The 26,602-nt window shown below is 37.8% G+C and overlaps 1 protein-coding gene across 4 annotated transcripts in view; it reads left to right on the forward strand.

The window, feature by feature from the left end:
* The window catches only part of PIP4K2A (phosphatidylinositol-5-phosphate 4-kinase type 2 alpha), a 117,000-nt gene that overhangs the window by 54,128 nt on the left and 36,270 nt on the right, over positions 1 to 26,602 (forward strand). For 3 of the 4 annotated variants that reach the window (XM_075705390.1, XM_075705392.1, XM_075705393.1), the window contains exons 2-3: positions 11,308 to 11,405; positions 12,511 to 12,607. In XM_075705390.1, the coding sequence (XP_075561505.1) occupies positions 11,308 to 11,405; positions 12,511 to 12,607 (195 nt within the window). The remainder of the gene's footprint in view (positions 1 to 11,307; positions 11,406 to 12,510; positions 12,608 to 26,602) is intronic. The other variant, XM_075705391.1, reaches the window with a different exon arrangement.

Below are 26,602 nucleotides of genomic sequence, written 5' to 3' on the forward strand. Positions count from 1 at the left end.
TCTGGTCCCAAAAATATTACTTGGTTTGATATACTACGTGACTTCAGATCTTCAAACATGCAATGTTGTGCTCACTGTGTGTGCATTATTCAGAACTTTAATTTTTTTTTTTTAATTTGCGTTGGAGAATTTCCTATATTAAAATTAGCATTAGTAGTTGAAAATGCATGGTGGTAGCTCAAGGCTTTTTTTAAATTTTTTTTAATTTATATGTATATGTGTATGTTTGTGTAAAATATGTATAGCTCTATATGAAATTCTTGCTTAAGGGATAAATTAAATCTGTTAAATGTTTGGATTTTCAAGTACGAAAATAGTAAAACATAGCTTTCCTTTCTCATACTATTCATTAGTAATACATAACCCAAGTCAAATGTCAGTGATGAGAGAGAGAGTTTCTGTGGGCTGGTTCTGCTCTCAGTCTTGGAAATGTGATTCTGGAGTCCAGGAGAGGAAATGAGTGGCAGCTGATCAAATACTGGCATCAGCCACCTAATCATGGAAAATGCTTTTTGACTGGGTTTGAAACAATGTTGCCATGGACAGCGTAGTAGAAACCACTGCTGAAAATTTCTTATCTTTACAGTTTGTTTTAGTCTTTATCTTTACAGTAAAAGTAATGTTTTGTTGTCACCATGTTTACTGAATGACAAAGTTTGGTAATTTGTTTGATCTCCCTTCGGAGGCACCATGACACCAGTGCACGTTCAGATTAATGGCACTAAAACCACCAGAGCTGCTTTCTATTTATGGGCTATGACAAATATGAATAGAAAGCAGATTTATATCCTCTTGCCTATTGAATGTGTCCTATTGTCTCCAGAAGCTTGTGGAATCCTCCAGTAACAAAAGTTTGACCTGTAAACTGAGGAAACAGGTCGTGCAATTATATTACATTGCTGTTAACAAGTTGTATTTTATTTCACATCAAGGGATAGAGATGATGTTTACCTTGAGTTGTTTGATCATTTCAACTTCCAATTTAATCGGACTAGGAGGGTGATGGGACTTGAGAGTCAATGAGCTGCGGGCAGCTCTGCTGCGCCTTCCTCTCACACCCGTCGTCTTCTGCGAGGCCGGGAAGACTTTCTGGGGTTACGAAATACGAGGCAGTAATTTAAATAGCCAGCCTGCAGCAAAACGAACATTGTAGTTGTTTTATCTGGGCAGTTAATATCTGATAAGTAATGATAATAAATCCATGAAATTTTGCGTATAGCATTACTGCCAAAATAAATTTGGATTCTGTGTGGAAAAAGGATATCCAGAGCAGAACCAACACCCGGCTCGTTGTAAACACACCAGGATACTGTTCTTTCCCAAATACTGAACTACTGGCACATAAAGGCATGGCGTCAGTAGCAAGAAGCTGCAGGCTCTCTCCCCCTCTCTCCACCACCGCCCCGTATGAATGAGTGTGCATTTTTAATATGTCTGTCAGAAGGGGAGAGTAATGCATGTTTAGAAACTATATTTGAGAGACAAAGACTCCTGCCTTGATGACCACAGAAGAGGTGGACAGGAACGTGCTAAAACGGCACTTGAGCAACCCCAAATGGCTGTTCTGAGGTTGCCACCCAGCCCAGGCTCCTTCTGTTTTCCTTGGGCCTTATGGCCTTTCACGTGTCCTCCCTGGAGCTATTATTCTGTCCTGACGAGCAACAACTTCTGCTTTTGCTCTGACAGTGTTTTTATAAACAGAGTCCATAGAGTGGCTTCATGTAGCAAAAAATGTCTGGATGGCATCCTGATAAAATCTGGAAGACTGGTAACCCTCCAAGGTGACTACAGGCCTGTTAGCCTGACCTCGGGCAGTACACTGCTTTGAAGTAAAAAATTACATGGTAAATGCAAGAGGAATACAGTGCAACCAAGATGCATCAGGGAGATAAATGAAGGGATTTCTCTAAACCGAGGAAATGCAATACTTACGCATTTGGACTTCCAGTACAGTATTTTGCATGGTTACTTCTCCTGGAGGATACAGGCTGAGAGCTTAAAAAAAAAAAGTCGTTTTACCTGAAGGCTAACGCATGCTGGCAGAGCAATTTCTGTACGTTGCGCACTCTGATTACTCTGTATAGTCCGTGTTACCAAAAACAACTGTTGTAACTGCTTTACAGAACAGTTAAATACTTGTAGTATGACCTTTGTGTACTTGCTTCTGCTGTCACTTGTGTTCAGTTAATTAACTTCATAAATTAGATTTATATAATGCAAATGGTATCGCTTCTGTTTTCAGAAAATTTATCTCACGGCTTCAGCCTTCACCTAATCCATAGTCAGAAATGGGCAGAAGGAACATGCTTTAATGTCATCTATTCACAAGTCAACAGTTTCCTAAATAATAACATATTTGTGAGGCTGGAACGTGTGACAGCGCATTAAAGTGTGTTACCAAAAAGCCTATTCACAAGTTGGTCTTCCTTCTCCTTAATAAATAATAATAATAGTAATAATGATCTAAAATACATTACCTTCATTGTGCCAGTGTAAAAATAACCAAAGCATTTGGCTTTTCAACATTTGTTATTGCTTCTGAACAATAACGAAGCCCATCTGATGCCTTAAATTGTTGCTTTATGGCATTTATTCTGTGGCCATGCCAGTTTGTCGTTCTTAGGCAGGATGCTGTGAAAGCCTTCCTCTTTACCAAGCAGCTGAGTTGCATGTGTTATATGTGAAATGGTTCCTTAGCTTTCTTTTCCCATTATACTTTGCCTTTCTTTGTTGAAGAGAATTTTTTTCTATTGAATTTCATTTTTTCAGTTATAGTATTCAGGTAAGGCTACAGCATCTCTGTATTTGTTCAGCTGCTTACTGGAGTTTTATGTTCAATTGCATGGACTCATTTTTCCTGTTCAGAAAAGTTAGACTTGAAAAACATGATCTTAAAAGCTGTTATGAGAAATGAGCATTATTTAATAGACTCCTTTTAAGTCTGTTTTCTCGTTGGTTGGTCAGTTCGGTTGTTTTCCAAATCTGAGTAACATGATTCATGTAATATGTGTCATTTCATTTTGTTTTGTTCCTGCTGCTTGAACTCTTCTTCCAGAATCCACAAAAGATCATTTAGAAAAACAGCAGAACATTAATCTGTGAGTTGTGTATTACTTTGTATATAGAATTGAACTTATTTCCCTTAAACCTTTCCTTATGTTGTAAATAAATATTTGGTGCTTCCTAGCATCCTCCTCTTTAGGTATTTTCTTATGAAGCTCTCAGGACAAAGCCAAGCAAACTAAAGTTCATCTATTGCTAGATAAACATTTTATTCTTTAATTAGAAAAATACAGACCAGATTGCTATCAGACCTTGTGACAAGTATGTGTATTTTAAATCAGTATTTCAAACAATAACTGAAGATACCTGTTGCTATGAAAGATTGAATTAAAGTGTATCAACTTCCCAGCACGCAAATTGAAGTTTAAAAAAGATGACTTCAGATATTTCTGCTCAAAAAATAAAATGTTCTTTTATGAATTTTGTGGCAAGCCCACTAGCTAATAGCTTGCAAATTGTTGTCTGAGCTGTATGCCTTGTCTTCTTTTCTTATTAACCGTTACATTAGCAAACAAGGATTAGCTCGTGTATTGTGTGCATCACAACTCACCCAAATCTGAAGGACTTTCATTGCTTTAGTTTCCTTTTGGACTGAGACTGCATTTTATTTTTATATGCCATTTGCTACTCAAACTGTTTTGCATGTCAAAAATCTCCACTACAAATAAGTTACATTTCTATTACTCTATTTTCTATTTCATAAATGTGCACTAGTGTCTTTGTACACACTATTGCATTTCTCCTAGCTTTTTAGGAGAATGGGGGATTATCATGACAGGCATTATATCTGAGCTGCTTAATTTATATTTGGTCTTTGATTATTTGGCACATTATGAAGTGTTAATTTTTGCACTCATTGAAAGGTGTAAGGAGATTCACAGGAAGTTTAACCAAATCTTTAGAAATACGGCTTTACGCTTGTCTGACAGTATACAGCAGATGTTCTGGATTTTCTAGACTGTGCAAGTGTCCAAGAGACTTGAAAGAGTTGAAAACTTGCATCAAAACATTTGTAAAGGGAATGTGATTTTAGTGCTTTTGTTGTAGGTTCTTTAAACACTGTCACTCTAAACTCTCTGAACAGGAGTGATAACCAAGCTATAAAAGGCTTCATTTGGATTTGGGGCCCTGATATCCCAAATTTAAAGATAAACACCAAGAAATAAATGCTCTTCAAAACCATTTTTTTTCCTCTGTTTGGGACTGTATTTAGTATGTCACAATATCCTGTTCAGAGCTTTCTCGGGTATGCACAATATCCCGTTTTCCACATGGGTGCATGTACTACAGACCTTCTGTCCCCAAAGATATCCTTGTACTGTTGAAAACAGCAACTAAAAAGTCTCAAGAAAACATCTGGGGTTTACTGTGAAATTTTTTGTTTTGGTTCGGTTTTTTAATTCAAAGTCAGACCGTAAGACTTCAGAAAGACTTCTTGCTACTTTTTTGATAAAAAGTAAATAAGCTGTAATTGATGGGTTCATTTCTCAGAATTTCTAAATCCATGAATTGTATTTAATATTTTTGCAAAGTATTTTCAGATATTCTGTGTTTAGTACTTTGGGAAAAGTATGTCTTTCTGCATTAAGGTAATTTGGAAAACATTTGGTTCAATTGGGCCTACTTTCCTAGCATTAGATTATTGAATTTTATTGAAAGCCAACAATCTAATGACAGGTATCACCTGAACTGTGAAAACATGAAGCTGCTCTAGTAATTACTGGTAGATGTTTTGAGACATGTAAAACTTCAACGCCTATTACTCTGGCAGCTAGGTGGGCTTTTATACTTGTTTGGGTTTTTTTTCCTCTCCATATACCTTAAATTAAAATGATCCTAAAGACTCAGAGAAAATTAAATACTTTACCCTGAGGTTTTCTCAATCATATGATTGCTTTAATTTCAGGGCTTCTTTCTGAATAGGTAAGCAGAAATTACTTATATAGGAGAAGTCTCCTATGCCATTTAAACTCCTAGCACATTGTGTAGTTAATAAAAAAAAGTCTGGGTAGATATTTTTTACCTTGTGCTTTTAGGGGGAAAAAAAGAGAGATTAATTTTTGTGTGATTGAAATGATGAAAACCTCATTTAAAACAAATTAAGGAGTATTTTGCTGAACTGATTTATTTCTCTACAGCAGAACTTAGCTTAACCTTTTATTTCTCTTGCAAGAATGGCTTTGAGTGTAATTTAAACTGTCAAATGACATTTATCAAATGATGGTTTTGCCCTGTAACAGGCAAATGTCTTCCACAAAATTGATTAGCTGCTGACCTCATCCACCCTTTTCAGACCCTTCAAGGTAGATTTCAAAGAGTTGTAAAATAATCACTTCACTTTCAGTTTATACTTCAACACAAGGCGTTTACTGTCCCGGTAGCTATTCTGTGGCATGTTCCACATCTGGGAAGGAGAGGATGTAAACCCCTGCCTATAGCTCTGCCTGTCACCACCCAGCCCGTTGTGCTTTAACCTAAACCCTTACTCCTTGCAAAATAGGAACAGCTTTGGAAATGGCTTTTTACAGGATAGTAGAAAGAATAAGGTTAAGAAACTTTATCTCCTAGATGATTGTGCTCTAGTAATCGGGAAAATGCTCCGTTTGGTAGGACCTGCAGGGTGTTCAGTTATCAAGAAGGTCCCGGAAGAACGAAGGATAATAGTCTCTTAAGCATGAAATGTTATACTCCAAACAGTTTTCCTCTGTTGCATTCTTGTTCTCCAGCCTTGTTTTGTAAGAGCAATCCATTAGAAGCCAATAGGCTTGCTTTTGTAAGCATTAACCTACCAGTCTGGGGCCCTGTCAAAATGGTGGCTCCATGTCTGAACTAAAAGTACTGTCTGATATTTTTTTTCTTTTCAGAGCTCTGTGCAAGTTTCCTTGCCAAAGAAAAAACTGAGATGCAGAAAGTAAACCATAAAAATGTCAGAACTGCTGGTGGTGTTAAAAGTTCAATTCTATTTTTAGACCTCAGTAATTTCTTTCTTCCAAAGTCTCTTCAACTCCCACTTCTTCCAAAATCTGTTTAAAAATACACAAATTTCTGAAAAATGCACTTGACTTTCTCTGAGTAACAAACCAGTTGTAGCTTGTTTGTCTCTGCAGATCAGGCTGCTGTGAGTTGGCTTTCAGTTCAGAAAGAGAGTTGGGAGACAAACAGCGCTGAAAAGAAAGTAGCACAACTTCAGCCACATCCCAGCATCAGGAGGAGCAGGGATTTTCCTGTGTGTGAAACTGCCAAGAGTCATAGCTGTGATTGAAATGTTTTATCAAGCCGTTCAGTGTGAAAACACCTCATCCCTCCATAGGTTCAGCCAGTGAGTCTGGCTGGCTGATAGGTTAAATTAAAAGGAAATAGAATCTGTGCTGTATGTTAAGGCTGAGATGCTAAATACAAGAAACCACGTACAGAATGAAGGCTTTAAATAGGAAGAGAGTTTCAAAAGGAACCACTAAGCATTGCTAAGTAGTCTGCGTGTGATTTGTGATGCGCTTGGGATGAAATTTTGGACATTGATGTACGTGACCTTCAATTTTGAATGGGGGGTTTATTTGGGGTTATTATTTTTCATGAATAATACCAGCTGTAATGTGTTACACAGGTTTCTTGCTGCAGCATCGTAGTGATAGGCATCAGCTTGTATGTGTTGGAGAACAGGATCATTGTTCTGGCTCCTCCAGCTAAACATGCAATATATGCTGTAAATTGCCTTTATTATATGCTGCTTAAATATCTCATTGTCTGCTTTGCATACAAGCAATTTATTGCTGCTTATGTTCTGACAGAATGAAAACTAATGTTTAATTATGCATTGCCCTAGTAATGTGGTGTTTAGGGTGAATGTATCTGAATTAAATAAGGGCCATTAATAATGCCTAACAATTTATGATATATTCATTGCTTGATTTCAAATCATATAAATTAGAGAAGCTTATTTGAAATGTCACCAATATAAGATGGCTTTGTGGGAACACCTCTCTGTGTGCTAATTTCAGAATCATTACCAGCTGAGTCTTACTATTTATTCAATGTCCAGTAGGCTTTTATTATTCCCTTATTTGCAGTTTAATTACAACCTCTGTTTTCCTGACAGTGTGAATTCAATCCTAAACCTGCAGGAGCAAAATGAGTTGCAATCAGTCGGTTTTTCCCTGAAAGCCTCCTTTCGCTTCCGCCCCCTCCCACCTGCCATGACCAAGCCGCAGCTCTAAGCCGATCGCTACAGCCACAGTTTTTTGTATCGTGTGTTTAAAGGGGCCGTGCCAGTCTAAGATATTTAAAATTGTTCTTCCTTAAAGCACAGAAGTCGTGGGGGATGTCTCCATCTCACATAACATCTGGTTTTATACGAATATCATGGAAGGTATTTGAAAAAATTACTTAAAGGGAGGTTTCTGGGTCACTTATTAAGGTCTTGTGTGCATGATTTTATAAATGTTATTAATAGACATGAGGTATTTATACATAATATGCATGGTTACTGTGCAACTAAAATCTTAGTCATTCATATTTAAAATAATCCATTCTCTAAGGCTATTATATGGGATTTAAATTCCTCAAAGATATAGTAAGCATTGCCTGTTTGAAATAACAAGACAAACTGCAGCAAAATTTTGTATTGGCAACAACAAATCAAGGCAGTGAAAGGATGTAGGTTGCAGGACTAAAAGAACTTTCTTTCTCTGTATGATGCACATCGTGTTTACTGTAGAAATGCTATAAATGTGGGTTCTTTTAGAAGTAATGGTAGTTAAGTGAATGTTTGATTCCAAGTCCTCAGCAACAAGTCAGTCCTCTTGTCCAGTGAGCTCTTTCCACTTCATTTATGCGTCATGATTATCTCTTGTGGGAAATTATTTCTTGCTAATGGTTGTTACATTCAGAAGCACTCCGTAGAGGAAAATGGGTATTTCTTATTTCTTATGTAATTGTTACAGCTATTGTAACACAGTTTCTGTTGTACTTGGGAATACTGAACTTCCATCCTCACAGTCACGTTTCATTTGCTATTGCTAAGGGAGCTAGCTGTATTTAACGGGTAACGTGAAGAGATGCATGTAATATTGGCAAAGGTATCACATGCATCTTAAAATTTTGTGTCACGCTTGACTTTCAAACACAGAGAAACAGAAGCAAAATTTTCATCTGAGATGAGTTGGAAGTCTCAAACTGTCTTTGTGTTTCATATTTAGTGTCTTTCAGATGTGACCGTTTCTTTACATGGTGATGGCAAAGTGGAGAATTGATCCCTCTGACCTTTCCCTTTTCTTTTAGCTTTCAAGAGCTGTTTGTGGGGGAGTTTTGGATATTGTTTCTTCTCCCTTCCCCCTGCAATGTGGTTCCAGTTTCCACCAAGATCTAATGACATGGGTATTCCTTTCTGTCTTGTGTGCACTTTCTAATCTGGCCTCATCAAATCTATCCAAAAAAGGTACTATTGCACAAAGAACCAGACCTTATACTTGAAAGGTTTAAATTAATTAATGGCCTGTGCCGCTGGGACGTGCCATTACTCAGCTGGTGTGCTATACCAAAGGTCATTTCTACTGTGTGTTCATCACCTGCTTTTTTTCCTCTCTCCTGCTAGAGAGGAATTCCCTAAAATATTATAGAAATTGCTTTTACATACCTCAGACTTGAATGAATCTCAAACCCACATCCACCCCCCTCAAAAAAAAAAACCCAACCCTCCCCTCTCTCCCCCCACAAAAAAACCCAAACCAAAAAACTTCTGTTAGGCTGCATTTTTTGCTTGCTTTGGTGGGGGGGATATGTTACCTGTGTGTACATTCATACCTTGTAAGGAACTTCCTGGGAGAATTATTTTGGAATTTTTGTTGAGAATAAAAGAATCTCTAAAGTATGCAAATACGAGCACATTTGGCTATGTTATTCTGCTATGCAGATGACATTTGTGAGGCCTACAGGCACAATTAAAACTGTGCCATTATCACACAAATATTCACAGCATGAAAGCAAATCTATAGGTGTATTTAGGGAAACTTTACATCAGTAGATTAAGAAAGTGAATGCATGTGAAAATGTGATCAATGCAATTCTGATAATCTAAAATCCAAATTTTCAGGCAAACTTGCAAATAGTAGATGGGTCATTTGAAGATGTGTGAATTCAGCATTATTGACAGTATTCAATGGAAGATATTCTTTGCATCACTTTTGGCTAGGATGGAAATGCATGTAGGTCTCTGCTGTGCCTCTTTCAAGCATGGAATTTGTTGTACAATCTGGCAGTCTAAGAGAGTAGGTAATTCCGTATAAGCAAATCTAAAGTTTCACATCTCTGCGTAATATATCTACTTGTTTCTAGTTTTATTTGTACAACAGCTAGACGAGTTCTGCAGACTCATGAACCTGCCCTGTGGTTTCAGGGTGAGATTGATGTGCAGCAGTATCAACTGTAGTAAAGAGCATGTATGTTAGATGTAGTGATTTTCGATCAATGTTTTGTTATTTTTATGTCGTATTTAATGAGGTGTCAGCATGATTTATTAGGTTTGTACAGCTGTGTTTTCAAAAATTTACTGGAGTTTCTTCTTTCTCTCCCTTTGGAAGGAGGAAAGAGCGTTCTCCCTACAATTCGAAGGAGCAGAGCACATTGAGCCCATCCTGGACATCTTTCTGTTTACTTTCTCCACTCTGCTATATAACTGCCATGCCTCTATGTAGAGCTTTTCAGGGCTTTCCAGAGAAGCATTCTGTAAAGTAAATTCAACAGATTTTATCAGTTTTTGTGTGGGCTGCAGGGATCTGAATAATAAAAATGAGACATTGCAGGGAACATTACTGGGACTTGAAAGTACTAAAAGGTGATGAGGCTGTCTGACCTGCCTGCTTGTGTTGGTTGCTTTCCTCTGTTTAAGAGCTAAAAGGTTCCTCGCTGTTTTCTTATTTTGTTTAACTTCATTTCTGTGAAAGGTCATACTTGCAGTGAGTGCATTTTTTTCCTCCAATATTTATAACCTATAGCTGCTTCAGTGAAGGCTTCTCCAAAAGCCTCTCTTAAGCACGATAGCATTTACAGGCAACTAACAGCTTCCTAGTTGGAAAACGGGTGGATAAGCAGTGCTAAGAGCAGAGGATCACCCCTGTGTTGCTATATCCACCCCTAGTGTGCATTTGTATTCATACAGAGTGGGTTTTCCCCCTAAACCCTGTAGAAGACTGCTGAAGCAAAATGTGCTCCGCATGAGCGATAATATTTGACTGGGTAAATCGAGATGCGTGACCAGGGTGTAGAGCACCGTCAGAACATAGGTAAAATGTATGTCATGGGTATTGGGCAACTGTTGTAATGGGTATCTCATTTGTGATTTGAAAGCACCATTGCAAGCTCACAATTCTCTCCTATATTTATCATGTTTTAGTTAAAGTTTACTGAAGTAAGGGTAGATTGATACATGCGATAATAAAAACATGCCTACAAACTAGGTAACGGTAAAGTTGTCTACATTTTATTGTAAAGATGTAGCCAGAAGTGGATTCCAAATATATATATGAAAAATCCTAATCTTGAGAAGACCAACAATATTTATTTCAAAGGTAGAAAAAATAGATGGTCCCCATAAATATAACAAAATAAGGACAACCTTAGAACTGCTTCTAAGCAAAAATTTTGCTATTTAAATAGTTTGTCCAACTTGAACAATCAAAAAAATGCCTGAATGCTGTGACTTGCAAAAACTCATCTGAGGTCTGTGCTATTGGAAGAAACAAGCCTCTGCTTATTGAGTCCAAAGTGTGTGCCTTCACGTGTAAGTGAAATTTCATTTTATTTTCACTGACAAGTGAAAATAAGACACGGACATGTAAGACTGACTCATAAGCTGCAAAGGTAATAGTTGTTTGAAATACAGAGTTTGAGTTATCTTTGGAGAGTGTAGCTCAGCTGACGAAACAAGAACAGTGTGTTGGGATTAAAGACCATTTTGCTGGCATCCTCACTGACCTTGCATAAAAAGTACACTCCAGGTGTGCTCTGAAGCACTTTTTTTTTTTCTGAAACTGGTATTCATATGGAATGCTGTTTCTTCTTTTCCAAAGTGTCTGTCTTGTGATTGCATTTAATCTGGAAGGAATAAATCTGCTTTTGCATTCTTTTACTTACATTCACTCCCAGGACATATACACAAGAAATAGTAGACTGAATAACATTTTCATAATTAAGACACATGCAGCACCTCTGCAAAGACATCAGCAACTAAATATATTCTGTTTTCTCTAGATCAATGAACTGAGCCATGTTCAAATCCCCGTTATGTTGATGCCAGATGATTTCAAAGCGTACTCAAAGATAAAGGTGGACAATCACCTTTTCAACAAGTAAGTACAAGTAACAGTTCTTCGTAGAAGTGGATAGTGGCAGTGATATTTTTATGAAATACCACAAACTCCGTTATTTTTCAGTTGATGGGACTGAAGTTCTGATGATTAAGTTAATCCTGTGATAAACATTACCATCTGTGCTGTTCTCAAAAGCAACAGCAGGGGCTGCTGGGTAGTATTCCTTCATATGGTTTATTACTGCCTTATGAGTATTTTACATATTGAGGGTGATCCTTTCTTAGTGTGATTATTTATGGCTGATATAAGCATTTATTTGGGTATTTTTAAAAACATAAATTCATGTGCATGTACTTTCTATTAAATGAAATATTTGAACAAGAATGAGAATTCAAAGCATATATCAAAGCTGAATAATGTTCATCTTTTTATAACCATAATATGAAATCATACTAATCATACAGAAGCTCCAAAAATATGAACATGATTTCATGTAATACCTACATCTCTTAAAAGTAAAATGTTCCATGAACAGTATGTGCAGACATACAAAACTGTTTATGCTGTTTTGTGTATAACCTGAATTTTATTCAAGAACATATTTGGAAAAAGGAAGAATTCTGCTACTTTGGGTCTTCTGTTCTGTGGCAAAGGTCAAAATAACTTTTCTCACTTATAAGTCTGAAATTAACTGTAGGATATTAGAATTAGCCCTGTACTGAATGAGTCCAATTTTCTTGAAGATTTGGCGCTGTCAATACTTTCTGGTGTCACAGATGGTATAGTAATTCTTGTGTAATCTGATCTAAGATTTCACCTTTGAAGTAATTTTAGGGCAATAGGCAAACATCCTTTTCTGCTTTTGAGTCCAGGTTCCAAAGTCATCAAAATATAGTTTGTGTTTATTTCACCTAGTTATGTTGTAGCTTGTTAGAGACAAATATTTATAAATTTATTAAACATTGTAAAGAAAAAGAAAATAAACAGTGAGACCAAATCTCATTGAATAAAAGAAATTATTAGAAGAGAGATTGTAAATCTTGTTATCCTTTGCTTTGTATGAACAGAATTGAGACAGAATACTCTACAGTTACTTATTGCATATGCAGGTGAATGAAGTTGATTTGGTTTTCTGTTCTTTCAGAGAAAACATGCCAAGTCATTTCAAATTTAAGGAATATTGTCCAATGGTTTTCCGTAATCTGAGAGAGAGGTTTGGAATTGATGATCAAGACTTTCAGGTAAGTTTGCTTTCAAAACACCTAAACTGGTGATGTGTACAGATTTTAAAGGTTAGTAGTGCTGCAGTTATGAACAAACAGGCCAATGTGCTGAAATAAATTTATTTTATTTTTGTATAAGTTGGAGGAAAAGTAAGAGAAAAAGAAGACATTCTTTCTACTCCTTCCCCCGCCTGCAAGCAGAACATTTCTGTTTTACCTCTTTGCCTGCCATAGCTGTCTTCTGGTTCCTACCCTTCTCCTATCTTTAGTCCTCCTTGTTTCCCATTAAAGTACCTCCTAGTTATAAGCCATGTTATTAAAACTGAGGGATGATACCTCGTGCAATAGAAAGAAAAAATAATGTCTGGACACTACTGACAGGAGATGCTATATTCGGCTGGGTCAGTTAGATAACAGTTGCTTCAGTGGTGTGTCTGTGAGATGTGTTTTCTGAAATGACCACAATCTTTTTCCGCAACGCCCCCTCCCTCCCCCCTTCATGCTCTTTGTTTAGAAGAGAGTGACCTCTGGCCTGCCAACTTCATACTGCTTCATTATGTCTCCTTTTCCTGTTGTTAAGAGGATCTGGAAACAAATAGCTTGCATAGAGCAGATACAGCAAAACAAGAAATTGCTCTAGATTTGGCAGGGTTGCTCCTTGCAGTCAAAGCTTCTTTCTATCTTTGCAAAAGAAAGTTCTTGAACTCTGCTTCAGTCTGATTTGCCAATACTCACTGACATTCCCTTCTCCATTAACTGTTCCTAATGCACACTATTTGAGTCACAGGGATAATTCCTTCCACAGTCATGCTGCGGGATGTCCTATCCAAAAGAGCACTTGCTGTGTAACCCAGCACCACTTCCTGTCGTGCTCTCTCACTCTTTTAAACTGTTTTGATGTGGGCTACAATTCTATTTGTAGCCTGTCCCTAATATATATTAGGAGAAGATATTTAATAAACAGTTTCAAGTAGCTAAACAAATTGTACAAAATGTGTTTGTCATAACACTCCCATTCTTGCTACATTGAGCAGACTGAATACTACAGCTAAAGTCTACATCTAAGTCCTTCAACTGTCCCCTTTACCAATTTTTCCCTTTTCAATATCAAGCAATGTGTAAAAATGCATAGATGGGTTAAAACATGCTTGCAGGAGTGTGGATGGAGATTAGGTTATGGATCTCGATATACGGCCACTGTAACTTTGGTAAGACGTTTTGCCAGTAGGTGGAGGAGAGGGTTGGGTTGGTTTCTTTTGGTAGAGCTGTCATGATCCTATCGCATGATTTTTCACTATCCTGTTTACTGAAGAACTGTTTAAGAGGAAATACACCAAGACTCAGGCCAACAGTTAAAACAGTTACATCAAATTACATTCCTGGTTCAATTTTCCTGATGGACCAAAGAGAATCCTATTGTTTGGGAAGTTAATTGATCCCTTTATATGAAGATTTCCTTTTTCTTGACAAAGGAAAAGGATCAGTATCAGTGTGTCAAAGAGGAAGGACATGGACTTAAAATTATCGTGTCAGCTCATGTTTGATGTCCTTTAGAAGATAGGGTGATGACATTGCTAGGCAATCAAAGTTATATGTCATTAAATATATTAGAAGACAAGATACTGTCATTAGTTAAAAGTGGCAAACAGCATAATCAAAAATCCTGCATTCCACAGCACTGTGAAATGTTCCATCTCCACTACTGTTCTACAACAGAAATTCCTGTTGTAACTCTGCTATACTGCTGTTTGGATTTATTAATAATAACAGTGATAAACCAATGTTAAAGGATTGTCACTAAATAAAATGTCTGTATTTTCAGATTAAAAACAAAACTACTTGTTTATAGCTATGTGTTTTGGTTTTTTTGACAATGTAACCAAACAACAATCCGAAAGAAGAAAATGCAACCACATCCTGGGTTTTGATTCAATAAAATTATGTAATAGTTAGAAAAAATTCTTCAGTGCTGTTTAGTATTTCAAGTATATTTAGCAAAAAACAGAAGATCGTTAATATTAATTTTGACCCAAGGGTAGGCAATGTCTGCATTCACTATTCTTTTTTTCCTCAATCCAAGTAGTTTATCACTCTGAATTCTTATTCTACTGGACTGTTTTTGATAAAAAGTAAAAAAAAAAAAAAAAAAAAAAAGCTCAAAGTCATAATGTATTTTGAACACACTTTTAAAATGAAATTATTTTTACAGAAATACACATAAATGAAAATTCAGGTCACCCCATGTGTAAGATAATTATGCCTATTAAAAGTAGAAGTTGCTTTCATTTTAATGTTACATTCTCTGTGATTTAAAAAGGTAATCTAATTTGATGAAGGGACAGTCACTGTACATACTTTTTTTTCAGATAATCTTTGTCTTCAAGGAAGATTCCAATGAATATTGGTTCAAATTATTGTCTTATGCTCAGAGCCAAACATGAATTGAAAAAAGCCTGTGCAGTATTGAACTAAGGGAAAGCTTATGGAAGAGATAGCAAATAACTTTGTCTAGATAGTTTTTTCTTATATAATGATTCTCAGGAAGGGAGTCCTAATCAATCGTGAACAATGTCATTCCCGTTATTGAGCAAGATAGGATTGGTTTAGATAAATAAATGCAATTACCTTGTTCATTAGTCAGACACATCAGTTTAAATCAGGAAGAACATTCATTTTAAATGTTTTTGGTTTTGGAATGTTCTGCAGATATCCTTGATGAGTTGCTCCAGAGGGCAGATAGTGCTTACTCATAAGGAAAGACTAAAAAATCCTTACCTCATGAAAAGAATTTGGTAGTGTATGTTCTAATTACTGGGCTATACTGATTTTAATTCTTGACACTGTGTTATTCACTTTGTACAGTAATTTTGTAGACTGCTTAGCACATAGGCTTAGTTCACATATGGAATGATTAATATAGGGATCTTCTCTTACAGAGATCTCCTTCTTATCCCTGAAGACAGATTTAAATCTCATAAAATACAGGGGGTTTTCCTACAAGAAGTCCAACTTCAGAATCAGGGGATTTCCTTAAATTGTATATGGTTCATGCCCTACAGGAAGCCATGTCTACTAATGGCAATTATGATTCCTATAATGGACTCCCTCCCTTCACATAATGAAAAGCAACTCCTTTTTTTGAGTTATCTTTGGTAATCTGTCCTACATCTATCTGACTTTCGTAGTTGATTGGGCATCTCTGAGAGACTTTTTGATTAGTACTGAACTAGGATTAAAGTTTCGTGGAGATACATGTGTAGTTGCTAATAATGAGTGGGGTTTTTTTGGTGATTCATTATTATGGACAGCAATGTGGAAAATATAGTATGAAGTTAGTTAAACCTTGAGTTTTATTCAAAGGTTGCCTATAGAAACTTGTTATGACAAATTAAGTCTTTAATCTAGGTTAAGAAACTTTGTTCTTCTGTCAAAAAATCTTTTATTAGACCCCAATCTTCCTTCTTGGTGATCACATATTACTAAGATATTTATTGCATCAAATTAAGAAGCAGTCTGGTTGTTTTCTCTTAGAAAGGGAAACACAGGTGATGATTAGTCAATATGAATCATAATTGCATTTGAATAATGGAAAAACCACTTACATGCACTATAAATTATCAAAGGGAGATTATTCTTATGTTTTGTGCTGTTGGATGTTACAAGTAAGTACATATGGATATCAGATTGAAGATAATTTTTTAAAATGTCAGAGTACTTCCACAAGCCAGAGCGTTAAATAATGACAGATTTTGCCTTGATAGGGTAGATTATTGTGATCTTGTATTTTTTTAGTGTCTTCTATTTCATTGAAAAAGAATCCCTAACTCTTGAAGATCCTCCTAACATTGACAAGAAAATCCTTGAGAGTTCCTAGCAGGAAAGAAAAAAAAAAAAAAAAAGGGGATTAGAAATCAGGTGTAGTAAAGTAAATCCCTCACTACAGCTCTAAACTAATTTTTAATTTCTGTGTTCCCCCATAGTTTTAGATATTGGTTTTGCAAAGGTTATTCTACAGAAAGGCCTCTTTTTCCAAAATATATGAGGTAGCTCTGATAACTTTGGAATTTCTTTTCAACTTGGTTGACATAATTTCTTATCTTACCAAATCCAAGAGTACAGTTCTGTCAGAAGAATTACAGGAATAGCTTCTGCAAAATTATGAGAGATTAACAGGCAAGCACCTAACTTAATGCCCCCCCAAAAATTCTAGAAAAATGGGATCTACTACAGTTACAATGCTTCTGCTGCTGTTGCTCTGGAAAGGGAAACTTACTTTACTATGCTCCAACACATCTGTTCTTGTTTAAAGTTATTGCTGAATCCCACATCTGGATTTTGCTAGGCAGAAGACGGAGACTGGGTTCTTGCCCAGTAAAATAGAATTGCTCTTACCAGAGGGCACCACTGTCCCAGTATACCTAATGAGCCTTCTACTGGGCATGGGGGAGAGCACAACTGATTTTCCTTAAAGTTTTGGTACTTAGTGTAATAGGAGACATGCTCAGATCGGACTTTGCCTGTCTGCAGGAGCAGTTTGTAGAGGTTCTCTACACAGGACAAAGAATTCATAAAGAACTTGTAGCAGATGGTCTGTAAGTTCTTTTTAATTTAGAGATGCTTATTATTTATATTTATTATTATGATGTGCATTTTTCCATATAAAAGATGGAAATCTAAAATGAAAATTAAGAATTCCTGCTTTTAAGCAATTTACCTAACAAGCTATGGTGGTTTGACCCTGGCTGGATGCCAGGTGCCCACCAAAGCCACTCTGTCACTCCCCTCCTCGGCTGGACAGAGGAGAGAAAACATAATGAAGAGCTCATGGATTGAGATAAGGACAGGGAGAAATCACTCACCAGTTACCATCATGGGCAAAACTGACTTAACTTGGGGAAAATTAATTTAATTTATTACCAATTAAAACTGAGTAGGATAATGAGAAATAAACCCAAATCTTAAAAACACCTTCCACCCGCCTCTCCCTTCTTCCTGGGCTCAACTTCACTCCCAATTTCTCTACCTCCTCCCCCGGCGCGGTGCAGGGGGATGGGGAATGGGGGTTGTGGTCAGTTCATCACACGCTGTCTCTGCTGCTCCTTCCTCCTCAGGGCAGGACTCCTCACACTCTCACCCTGCTCCAGCGTGGGGTCCCTCCCACAGCAGACAGTCCTCCACGAACTTCTCCAACGTGGGTCCTTCCCACGGGCTACAGTTCTTCACGAACTGTTCCACCATGGGTCCCTCCCACGGGGTGCAGCCCTTCAGGAGCAGCCTGCTCCAGCGTGGGTCCCCCACGGGGCCACAAGCCCTGCCAGCAAACCTGCTCCAGCATGGGCTCCTCTCGCTCCACGGGCCCACAGGTCCTGCCAGGAGCCTGCTCCAGTGCAGGCTTCCCACGGGGTCACAGCCTCCTTGGGGCACATCCCCCTGCTCCGGCGTGGGGTCCTCCCCGGGTGCAGGTGGATCTCTGCTCCCCGTGGGCCTCCATGGGTGCAGGGGCACAGCTGCCTCAGCAGGGGCTGCGCCAGGGGCTGCAGGGGAATCTCTGCTCCGTGCCTGGAGCCCCTCCTGCCCTCCTGCTGCACTGGCCTTGGGGTCTGCAGAGTTGTTTCTCTCTCATATGCTCACTCCTTTCTCCGGCTGCAATTGCTATTGTGCAGCAATTTTTTTTCCCCTTCATGTTATCTCAGAGGCGCTACCGCTGTCACTGATGGGCTCAGCCTTGGCCAGCAGCAGGTCCATCTTGGAGCCGGGTGGCATTGGCTCAGTTGGACACAGGGGAAGCTTCTCGCAGCTTCTCACAGAAGCCACGCCTGTAGCCCCCCCAGCTACCAAAACCTTGCCATGCAAACCCAGTACACAAACCATATGAACTCAGTATCTTTCATGTCTCCTGATATGGGTGTCTCCTTACGTTTTGATAATCTCTCACAGCTTTCTATACAGAAGGATTTATAGTCCAGGCTCTAATATGGCATCAGGTAAATAATGCAAATTCTAGGTTCATTTTTCGGAAGTCAGCCTTTAATGTCATTTTCTTTTTAAGTATCTAAACTTCAGATCACAAAATTCTTGTCAAGCTATGAATATTTTTGCTCATTTTCTGCAACTTAACCAATCCTAAGACATCACATTAAGAGCTTAAAAACTATTTTACAATCTAAGATGATATGTTTCTTCACACCAACAAATATTTGTCAGAGCTCTCTGCTGGTGCTTGTGTACTGAAATTTATGCCTCCATTTATTGGCCCTTGGTTTGGGAAAGAACGAGCGACCTCTAGCATCAAACTACAGACAACAAGGTCAGCAATAAGTATCTCAGCAACAACTGTGTTAGGAGCTGGATCTTCTTCCTAAGACATGATCTTTTCATTGAATGTTTTAATAAAATACATTAAAAAATGCTGCAAGCAAGAACTGTCTTGAAAAGAAAATTCCTGTGCTGGTCATTTTAGCATGGTAAGTCTATCAGTGCATGAAAAGTTCTTGAGCTCATCTGTCAGATGACGTGTCTGTGGCAGAAAGTACAGTTTGTGGATCCCAAATGGACATTGGCACCAAGATTTTCAGAACTGTTGACGTCGTCTTTGACATGGGCATAAGGCAGTAGCAGTAGTAAAGTGTTGAGCCAGCTGTACTAACAAAAACTGTGGCATTTGTGGTCTTTCCAGCCTGTAAAAAATGAAGTTTGCAATCTGAATGTTATGTTCTAGGATTTGGTGCCTTGAGTGTGAGGCCAAATAAGAATTTAGTGACTGTGGGACTTAACCTTAGTATGTATGGCAACAGAAATTTTAACCTCTGGTTTTCTTAGTCTTCCCTAGAGAAAACATTTAATTTGCCTTGCTTTCAGCAGTTTCTTGCCTAAACTAAGTGTGATTCACAATTGGGTATTCCAACTAGAAAAAAGTAATTTAGCATGTGCTGCCAACATCAAAACAATGAGCTGATAGGTGCTGCCTGAGCTCTCATGGAGATAGCTGTTGAAAGTGAGGCATCAAGCTAAGCTTTGCAGGGCTGAAAGAGAGAAGCTCCCAGAAAAAGAGCCCTAACTCTTTCCAAAGCAAGTGCATGCCTTAAGCCGACAGCTCCAAATCCAGACCTAAAGTCTCAACAGGATAACTTGGTTTAGGAAAGAATCCCATGTTTTATTCATTAAACTCTCGTTGGACCAAGTCAAGGAACCGGTAACCTTTCTCTTGGAAGGATAGCTCAGTACAAAAACGAAAGTGGTATTTCACCTTTTTTTTTTTTTAAATGTCTTTCAGCACAGTAATCAGTCCCTGAATACAATTTGCTTAGAAACGTTCATAGGTGTTCAGAGTATATACGTCCACATCTTAACGAGATTGTAGAAGGGACTCAGTATTTCTGCCAGGTGCACCACAGGACCAGTGGTGGTCTGTTTTTGTCTTTTGGAGGCCCCATGACATTCGCCATAGGTCTTTTGAGAGCCCTGCTTTTGAACTGACAAGAAACCATCATGTGGTATTGTCCATACGGCTGCCAAAGGCAAGGGCAGCTCATACCACTGAATGTGCTTGTAGCGTATGTTACCGGTCAGGTATGCTTTGCTACATGCCAGACTTAAATGCGTGTCAGTGTTGGAGATCAGTGTTTCCTGATCATGTTTCCTCATCGGTGTTTCCAGACGTGAACCTGCTCAGTGGCAATGGTAGAATGCATGGTGCCAGCATACAAAGTGAACCCCAAAGTCTTCCCTACCCTTCCCCGTATGACAAAACCAGACATCTCTGGGTTTGGTGCTTCTGTTATTACATTAAAATACTAACACTTTGCCTTTCTTCTCTCTAGAAGTCACTGGCAAAACACTGTCCTGAACACCATCCCAAAAGCAGGCTGCTTGTTTCAAATTGCAGCAAAAAGACTTGGAGCATCTATGTCCAGTTGTATGACACTGTGTCTCTCTGATATGCTTCTTAATCAGTAATCCAGGTCTAATTAATCCATACCCATCATTTCTGTCTTGTAAAAATAAAAAAAGGTTGGGGGGAGCTGCAAGCTTGTCTTCATGAGAAGCTGTGCATGGGCCAGGCAGCACCGCTGTAACTGCTGTCACAGAAGAACAGCCAGACCATGTGTACGTAATTCTGTAACAGCAATGAACCACTGTCAGGCTTTTCCACTGACCTATGATTTCAGTCATCACAGAGCATCATCTGTGCACTTGTTTTTGCCTATTCGTTCATGCAAAGCTTGCCCGAAGGCACTCTTAAATAGCCTGGGATATGATCTGATTTGTCTTTAGGGTACGTTGGGCTTGTGAAGCTCGTTTTAGCATTCCACAACTTTTGGATGAGATCACAGTACCAGAAACTGTTGTTTGCTTTTGTCCAGACATCACAAAATGGGAAAGATTTAAATCAATGAGAAGCTGTTCAGCTAGTCAGTTTGAAAGATTACTGTTCTTCTAAAGCTCTCCATGCTTTATCACCAGAATTTTCCTATTGCCCTTTTTCTCTTTTTCAGGAAAAGCTCTGAATCAATGACAATTTTTATTAGGCTCCCTTTTTAGATTAGTTACATGAAGTATTTGTATTACATCCAACACATAGCTCCCATGTTCAAAGTTTCTAAAATATAATCTTGTCTGCTAAAGTAGCAGTTAGAAAACAATGACATTTACATTAGATGTGTAAGAGATTAGAATGAGCTAATTAAATTGACCTTTAAATCTCTCCACCCTCTTGGAGGCTGTGGCTAATCCTTGGCCTCCCACTGTGGAGATAAATATCCATGCTGTGAACATTTTAAGCAAAGTGGGCAGAGGAGGAAGAGCCTCACCAGCAGTTCGTCTTTGAAGAGGAGGGCAGTACTTTGCCAGTTATAAATATAGCTTGCAATTGGGGGCAGGGGGCGGGGAACGGACGAGCTTTTCCTGTACTTTAGTGGCTCTGCTCCATGTGTTTTCTCACAAAAATGGTTTCAGTTGGAAAAAATAGCTCCAAACAGCTTAACTTGTTGCTCTTAGAAACAACCAGTCTCTCTGGAAATCAGTTTACTTTTTTTGATATCTGGTGTTGGTATAACACGTTATCAATAATATCAGTAGTGTTACTTAATTATAGTAGGCTGCTGTTTTTATTGACCAATGTGCAAGGTAAAAAGAGACTTCCAAAGGATAAAGCATTAGGTGGTGTTTTAGCTGACTTCTAAGGACTCTTGAGGATGCCTCTTAGAAAGTATTTGGCTTGATATTTTGTGACTTTGATTTTTAAAATGCCAATTATTGTGGGGCTTTACAATAAAAAATAAAAATTATGTAAATAATAGACGATTAAATGACAACAAACAATTGAGAACAATTTACATTTCATGCAGTGAAAATGCAGAAGGCGTTTTGCAGAAGATGCAAAATCTGTCCAAATGGCAAAGTGGGATAAAGACAAGGATTTTGTACAAAAACCACTTTGATCGCCTGGCACTCTGAGTCTGTCCAAATGAGATACCTTTTAATACAGACAGATGAATAGTTATATGGATAAAAAGGAGCGCGGAACTACAGAGGGGAAAGCTGCATTCAAGGAGGTAGTAACTCTGAGAAAGAACAAGAGGTCAAAAAGGACAAGGATTTAGCACTAGTGTGAGCTCCTGACTAGAAGGAGTAACTGCACCCTTGGATGGATAAATTGGAAGGTATAAAATAAGACCAGAGCGAGCTGTAACTTTTTTTAACATCTGTTTATTTTATACCTGAAGCTAATAATATATATAGTTTTGATGCTAGTCATCTTAAAAAAGGATGTTGAAAATATGGATATAGAAAAAATACAGAAAAATGGCGTCAAAGGAATTTCAGGATACAGAGAGTGCCTTGTGGTGGGAGTGGCAGAGTTTGACCTGCTGCACTTACAAAAATTAGAATTGAGAAGTGATGTGTGAATATCCTTGCAGAAAAACAATACTAGATACTTTAGGAAAGAATAAGTAGGAATGACCAGAAAAGGAAAAAATTCAAAATTAGACTCATCTTTTCAGCAACACAAATGATTAAATGCTAGAAAAACTACAGTGGTGAATCTTGGTCTTTTGAAGTTGGAAAAATCAAGACTGCCTTTCTGGAAGTTGTACCTTGACCCAAAGCAGAGATTGGAGTTCAGTTTAGGAATGGCTGGGTGAAATGAAATGGCTTCTGAAGGGTAGCGGTTGTGTTGGATTCCAGTTTAGGAAATTCTGTTGAAGGCTCCAGAAAAGCTTCTTTGAGCTTCAAAGAATTGTGGATCAGGTCCTAAGAGCACCTGTGGAAAAAACCTTTTTTCTTACCTAATACATTTTTACTGTAGGAAATAAAACTCTGTGCAGATTGCTGAGAGTTTGGGAAAGAGATGCTGAGGGAATAGAGTGGGTCTACAGTAAAACTAAATAACCTTTCAGTTAATTTGCTAAAGAATATGCTGTTCTTTGGTGAAATGATGACATATAATTTAGGTGTGCTCATTAACTTTTTGTATCAAGAACTCTTTGGGAAATGAAATAGTAAGTGGTGTAGCTTTTACCCATTTATATTTAGAGCTGTATTTTTATTATTTTAGCAGAAATTAATTCTGTGGTATGGGACAAATTCTTTTGTGATTTGTACCCTCTCGGCACTGAAGACCAGATGAGTATTTCTGGTTGCCTGCTACTTAGTGCAATATAGGGGATATTTTTTTATATTGATTTATGTAAGGGTAGCGAGACTTCTAGCCAGTGATTTCTCAGAGGGAGATTATTTGAGAGAGGGGGAGGTACGTGAAAGAGAAATTTATCTAGTAGAGGTATCTCTGAGCTTGGCATGTTAAACGTGTCTTCAGTTATATAAGTAATTACACAAGTAATTTAGTGTAGTCTTTAAATGACCTCATAAAAGTATTCACACTTTAAAAGTACAAAACCTTTTCTTTCTCCTGAGACCAAAAAACCAGCAGGCGCAAGATTAAAACTTCACAAATGAGAAGTGAATGGGGAATTGGCAGAACACGAACACTTGGAGCGGGAGACTTGCAGTGAGTTGCTAAGTGAAGCTGTTAAGTGGAACAGGGTATGTGTGGCTGACAGATGTTTTAATTGTGCCAGAGCACCGAGGCACACCGTGGTGGAGTTGGAGAAGGCTGGGAAAATCTGAAGCGGACAGGGCACTGTGACCCTCTTTTCTTTGAGTTTTGTGCTAACAGTATAGTATAAGCAGGTGATTTCTTTAAACTTATGACTAACTCCAACATTGTACAGCTAGATACATGCTCCACTGGTTCCTGACACAATATGGAAGTGCTGTGTAGTAGCAGCGATGGTAAAAGGGTTGCTAGACCATCAAACCTGTATCTTTTGGAGGATAAGAGTTGGGTGGGTTTTTTGTCTATATCTGAAGGATATCCTCCCTGTTCTGCTTTGTGGCACATAGATCTGTGCTAAGTGAGGAGTGGCTCGTTTCCCATCTGTTCATATTCTACTTAGTCTTCCGCTAATTAAGAAGCAGAGCCAGAGGGAATTCAATCTGGTATTTGCCGTGATCTATCTCTCTCTGTCTCTCCTTTCCCCCTCCCTCAACCCTGCTTGTATTTTCCTTTTGGAAAAGGGAGGTGCTTGAGTTTCATTCTTCATTGCCTTCCCAGTCCCCTACAGAAGCCTCACCTAAGAAGGAGATGATGTTGCTGGGGATGGCGATGAGCCTCTTAGCTGAGTTTACTGCTGAACAAGGAAGCAGAGGAAGAGCCCTACGCTGCTCTCTTTGCACAGGTTCAGTCAGCTTTTCTTCCAAGGCATTTGTGCACAGATGTCTATAGTACAACTTGGTTTACTCTCTTTTTGTGCAAATCATCGCTGAAACGTATCTGTGTGTTCTGGCAAAAGTCATCTGGATCACAGGAGTGTTTTACCGTGTACTGTCTCACAAAACTGCATTTGGCCGTAAGAGACAAGTCTATACAGTGTGTCCGATAGGAGTCTGAACTACAGAGCAGTACAACTCAAATAAATGCATATTTTCAGCCTGTCTGATGAGCACTACTACATGTTTCTTCTTATTGTCTGCATTAAGACAGATGTGATTAACTGAAAAACTTGGGTTAGATAACGCTAGAATAAGTTAAACTTTTTTACTTATCTAGGTATGTCTAAAATCTAATTTTAAAAGAGAAAGCCTCACAAACTTTCCATAGTCTTTGTGAGGTAAAGTGCACATTGGACGTCACATGTGGCGTTACTCGTATTTTTGTCTGAGATTTCTTACTGGTTATAGGTTTACTAGTGGTTGTGTTTTAAAGAGGCTTAAGTGCAGACCTTCTTGGCCATTTTGTGTGTTAACATATGAGACACATTTTCCAACAAAGAATCTCTTCAATTCTAATTTACGTACTATTAATTTGTTAGTATTTGGCAAGGTTGAATGGGATGCAAAATGGTTTGATTTATACTTAACAGTGTTGGGTTGAACAGGTAAGTTAGCTTTACCTACATCAAAAGGGAAGGATCTTAGTGTTTTTAAAGTATTTTTAAATAGCCATATTGTTTCTCCTTTGAAGCCCCTAAACTCTTCTTGTTTGATCCTTTCAGTGAAGCTGTTCCTTGATCTTACTTGCTAATTATGACTTACCAGTGCAGGCCAATTCTTGTCATCTTTTTATTTCAAGCTTCATTGTTGTGATCAGGCAACAGTATATGTATTTTATTGAATACTGATATCTAACTATAAACAAATACAACTAGTATAGTTGAGCGGTAAGAGTCTTTGCGTTGTACCTAGAAGCTTTACTTCAGAAGGAATTTGAACTTTTCTCTGCTCACAGAAGTGAGAGTTAACCATTACAAATAAAACTGTCTACAGACAAAACTCAGCTATGCATTTATCAGCACAAGAAAGTGGTAATGCAATTACTAATAATCAGCACAATATGATGGAATTAGATTTTTTCCTTTAAACTGTTTATTTAATAAACTTATGCAAATATCAAAATAAAGCACAGCAAATAGTAATATTAACGATATCCTCCATGTTTCACCTTCTTTCAGAGTTCAAAGGAACTACATTCTGTATCAGGAGAGAGCATTATATCAAGAGAGTTATCACAGGAGAGTCAGTAAAAATAAAGTGTCAAATAGGTTGTTTAATTAGAGGTTGTTTTTTTCTTAAACATGTTTAATGTTTAAACATCTGATCTTAACTCTAATTTATTACTAGAGTCAGAGTATTGTAGAAAGGGCATTTGGGTTACCTGCGCCTGTATGTAAAGGTGCTGCTTAGCATAAAGTTGGTTGGTTTATTCTAACAAATTAATATGCATGTGGTAAAATGATAGCTGTATGCATTCTTAATTAAGCTTGATATAGATAACTAATAATAGCCATCTACTGAAAAATAAAGGCATCACCATTTCTAACCCATTAAAGCATTAAGAAACAGTAAAGTGTGTGCTAAGTAATTATCTACAGATGTATTATATTCTCTTGTTAGCAGCGCTTTTGGTTTGATAGTTATATTTGCAAATTAACTTGTCATTATAGTTAGGAATCAAGCAGAATTCATTTCCATTAGAAAAAGAAGCTATTGCTGGAAAAAACAAGAATCAGTAGAAAGTCAGTGACTTTACAAGGTTTCCTCCTGTTGATTTAAAATATGACTAAATTTATTAATTTCTATTTGAATCTGACTAGTTTCTATATTTTTATTTTCTGTCTAGCCTGAATTGTGATGAGAGCAGCATGATAAAAGGAGTATTAGTTGATTTGTTCTCTTAGTCTAACAGCTGTTATTTCTTTTTAAGTCAGAATTTCTTATTGCTTATGCTGTTCATATTTTTATATGCATCAAGTATAATATTCCATCATGGGGAAAAAAAAAATCTGAATACATTTATGTTTGTTTTGATGGGTTGTTACATAACTATACCTATATACTAGATATTCCTGGTTAACAATGGGATGAAAGGAGGTTCCTGGAAAACAGGAAGAACTTTATTTTAAGGCCTAACACTTAGAAGAGCTATCCTGTGCAAATAGTGCTTATGAAGAC

The sequence above is a fragment of the Pelecanus crispus genome, chromosome 2 (assembly GCF_030463565.1).
Source record: "Pelecanus crispus isolate bPelCri1 chromosome 2, bPelCri1.pri, whole genome shotgun sequence".
NCBI lineage: Eukaryota > Metazoa > Chordata > Aves > Pelecaniformes > Pelecanidae > Pelecanus > Pelecanus crispus.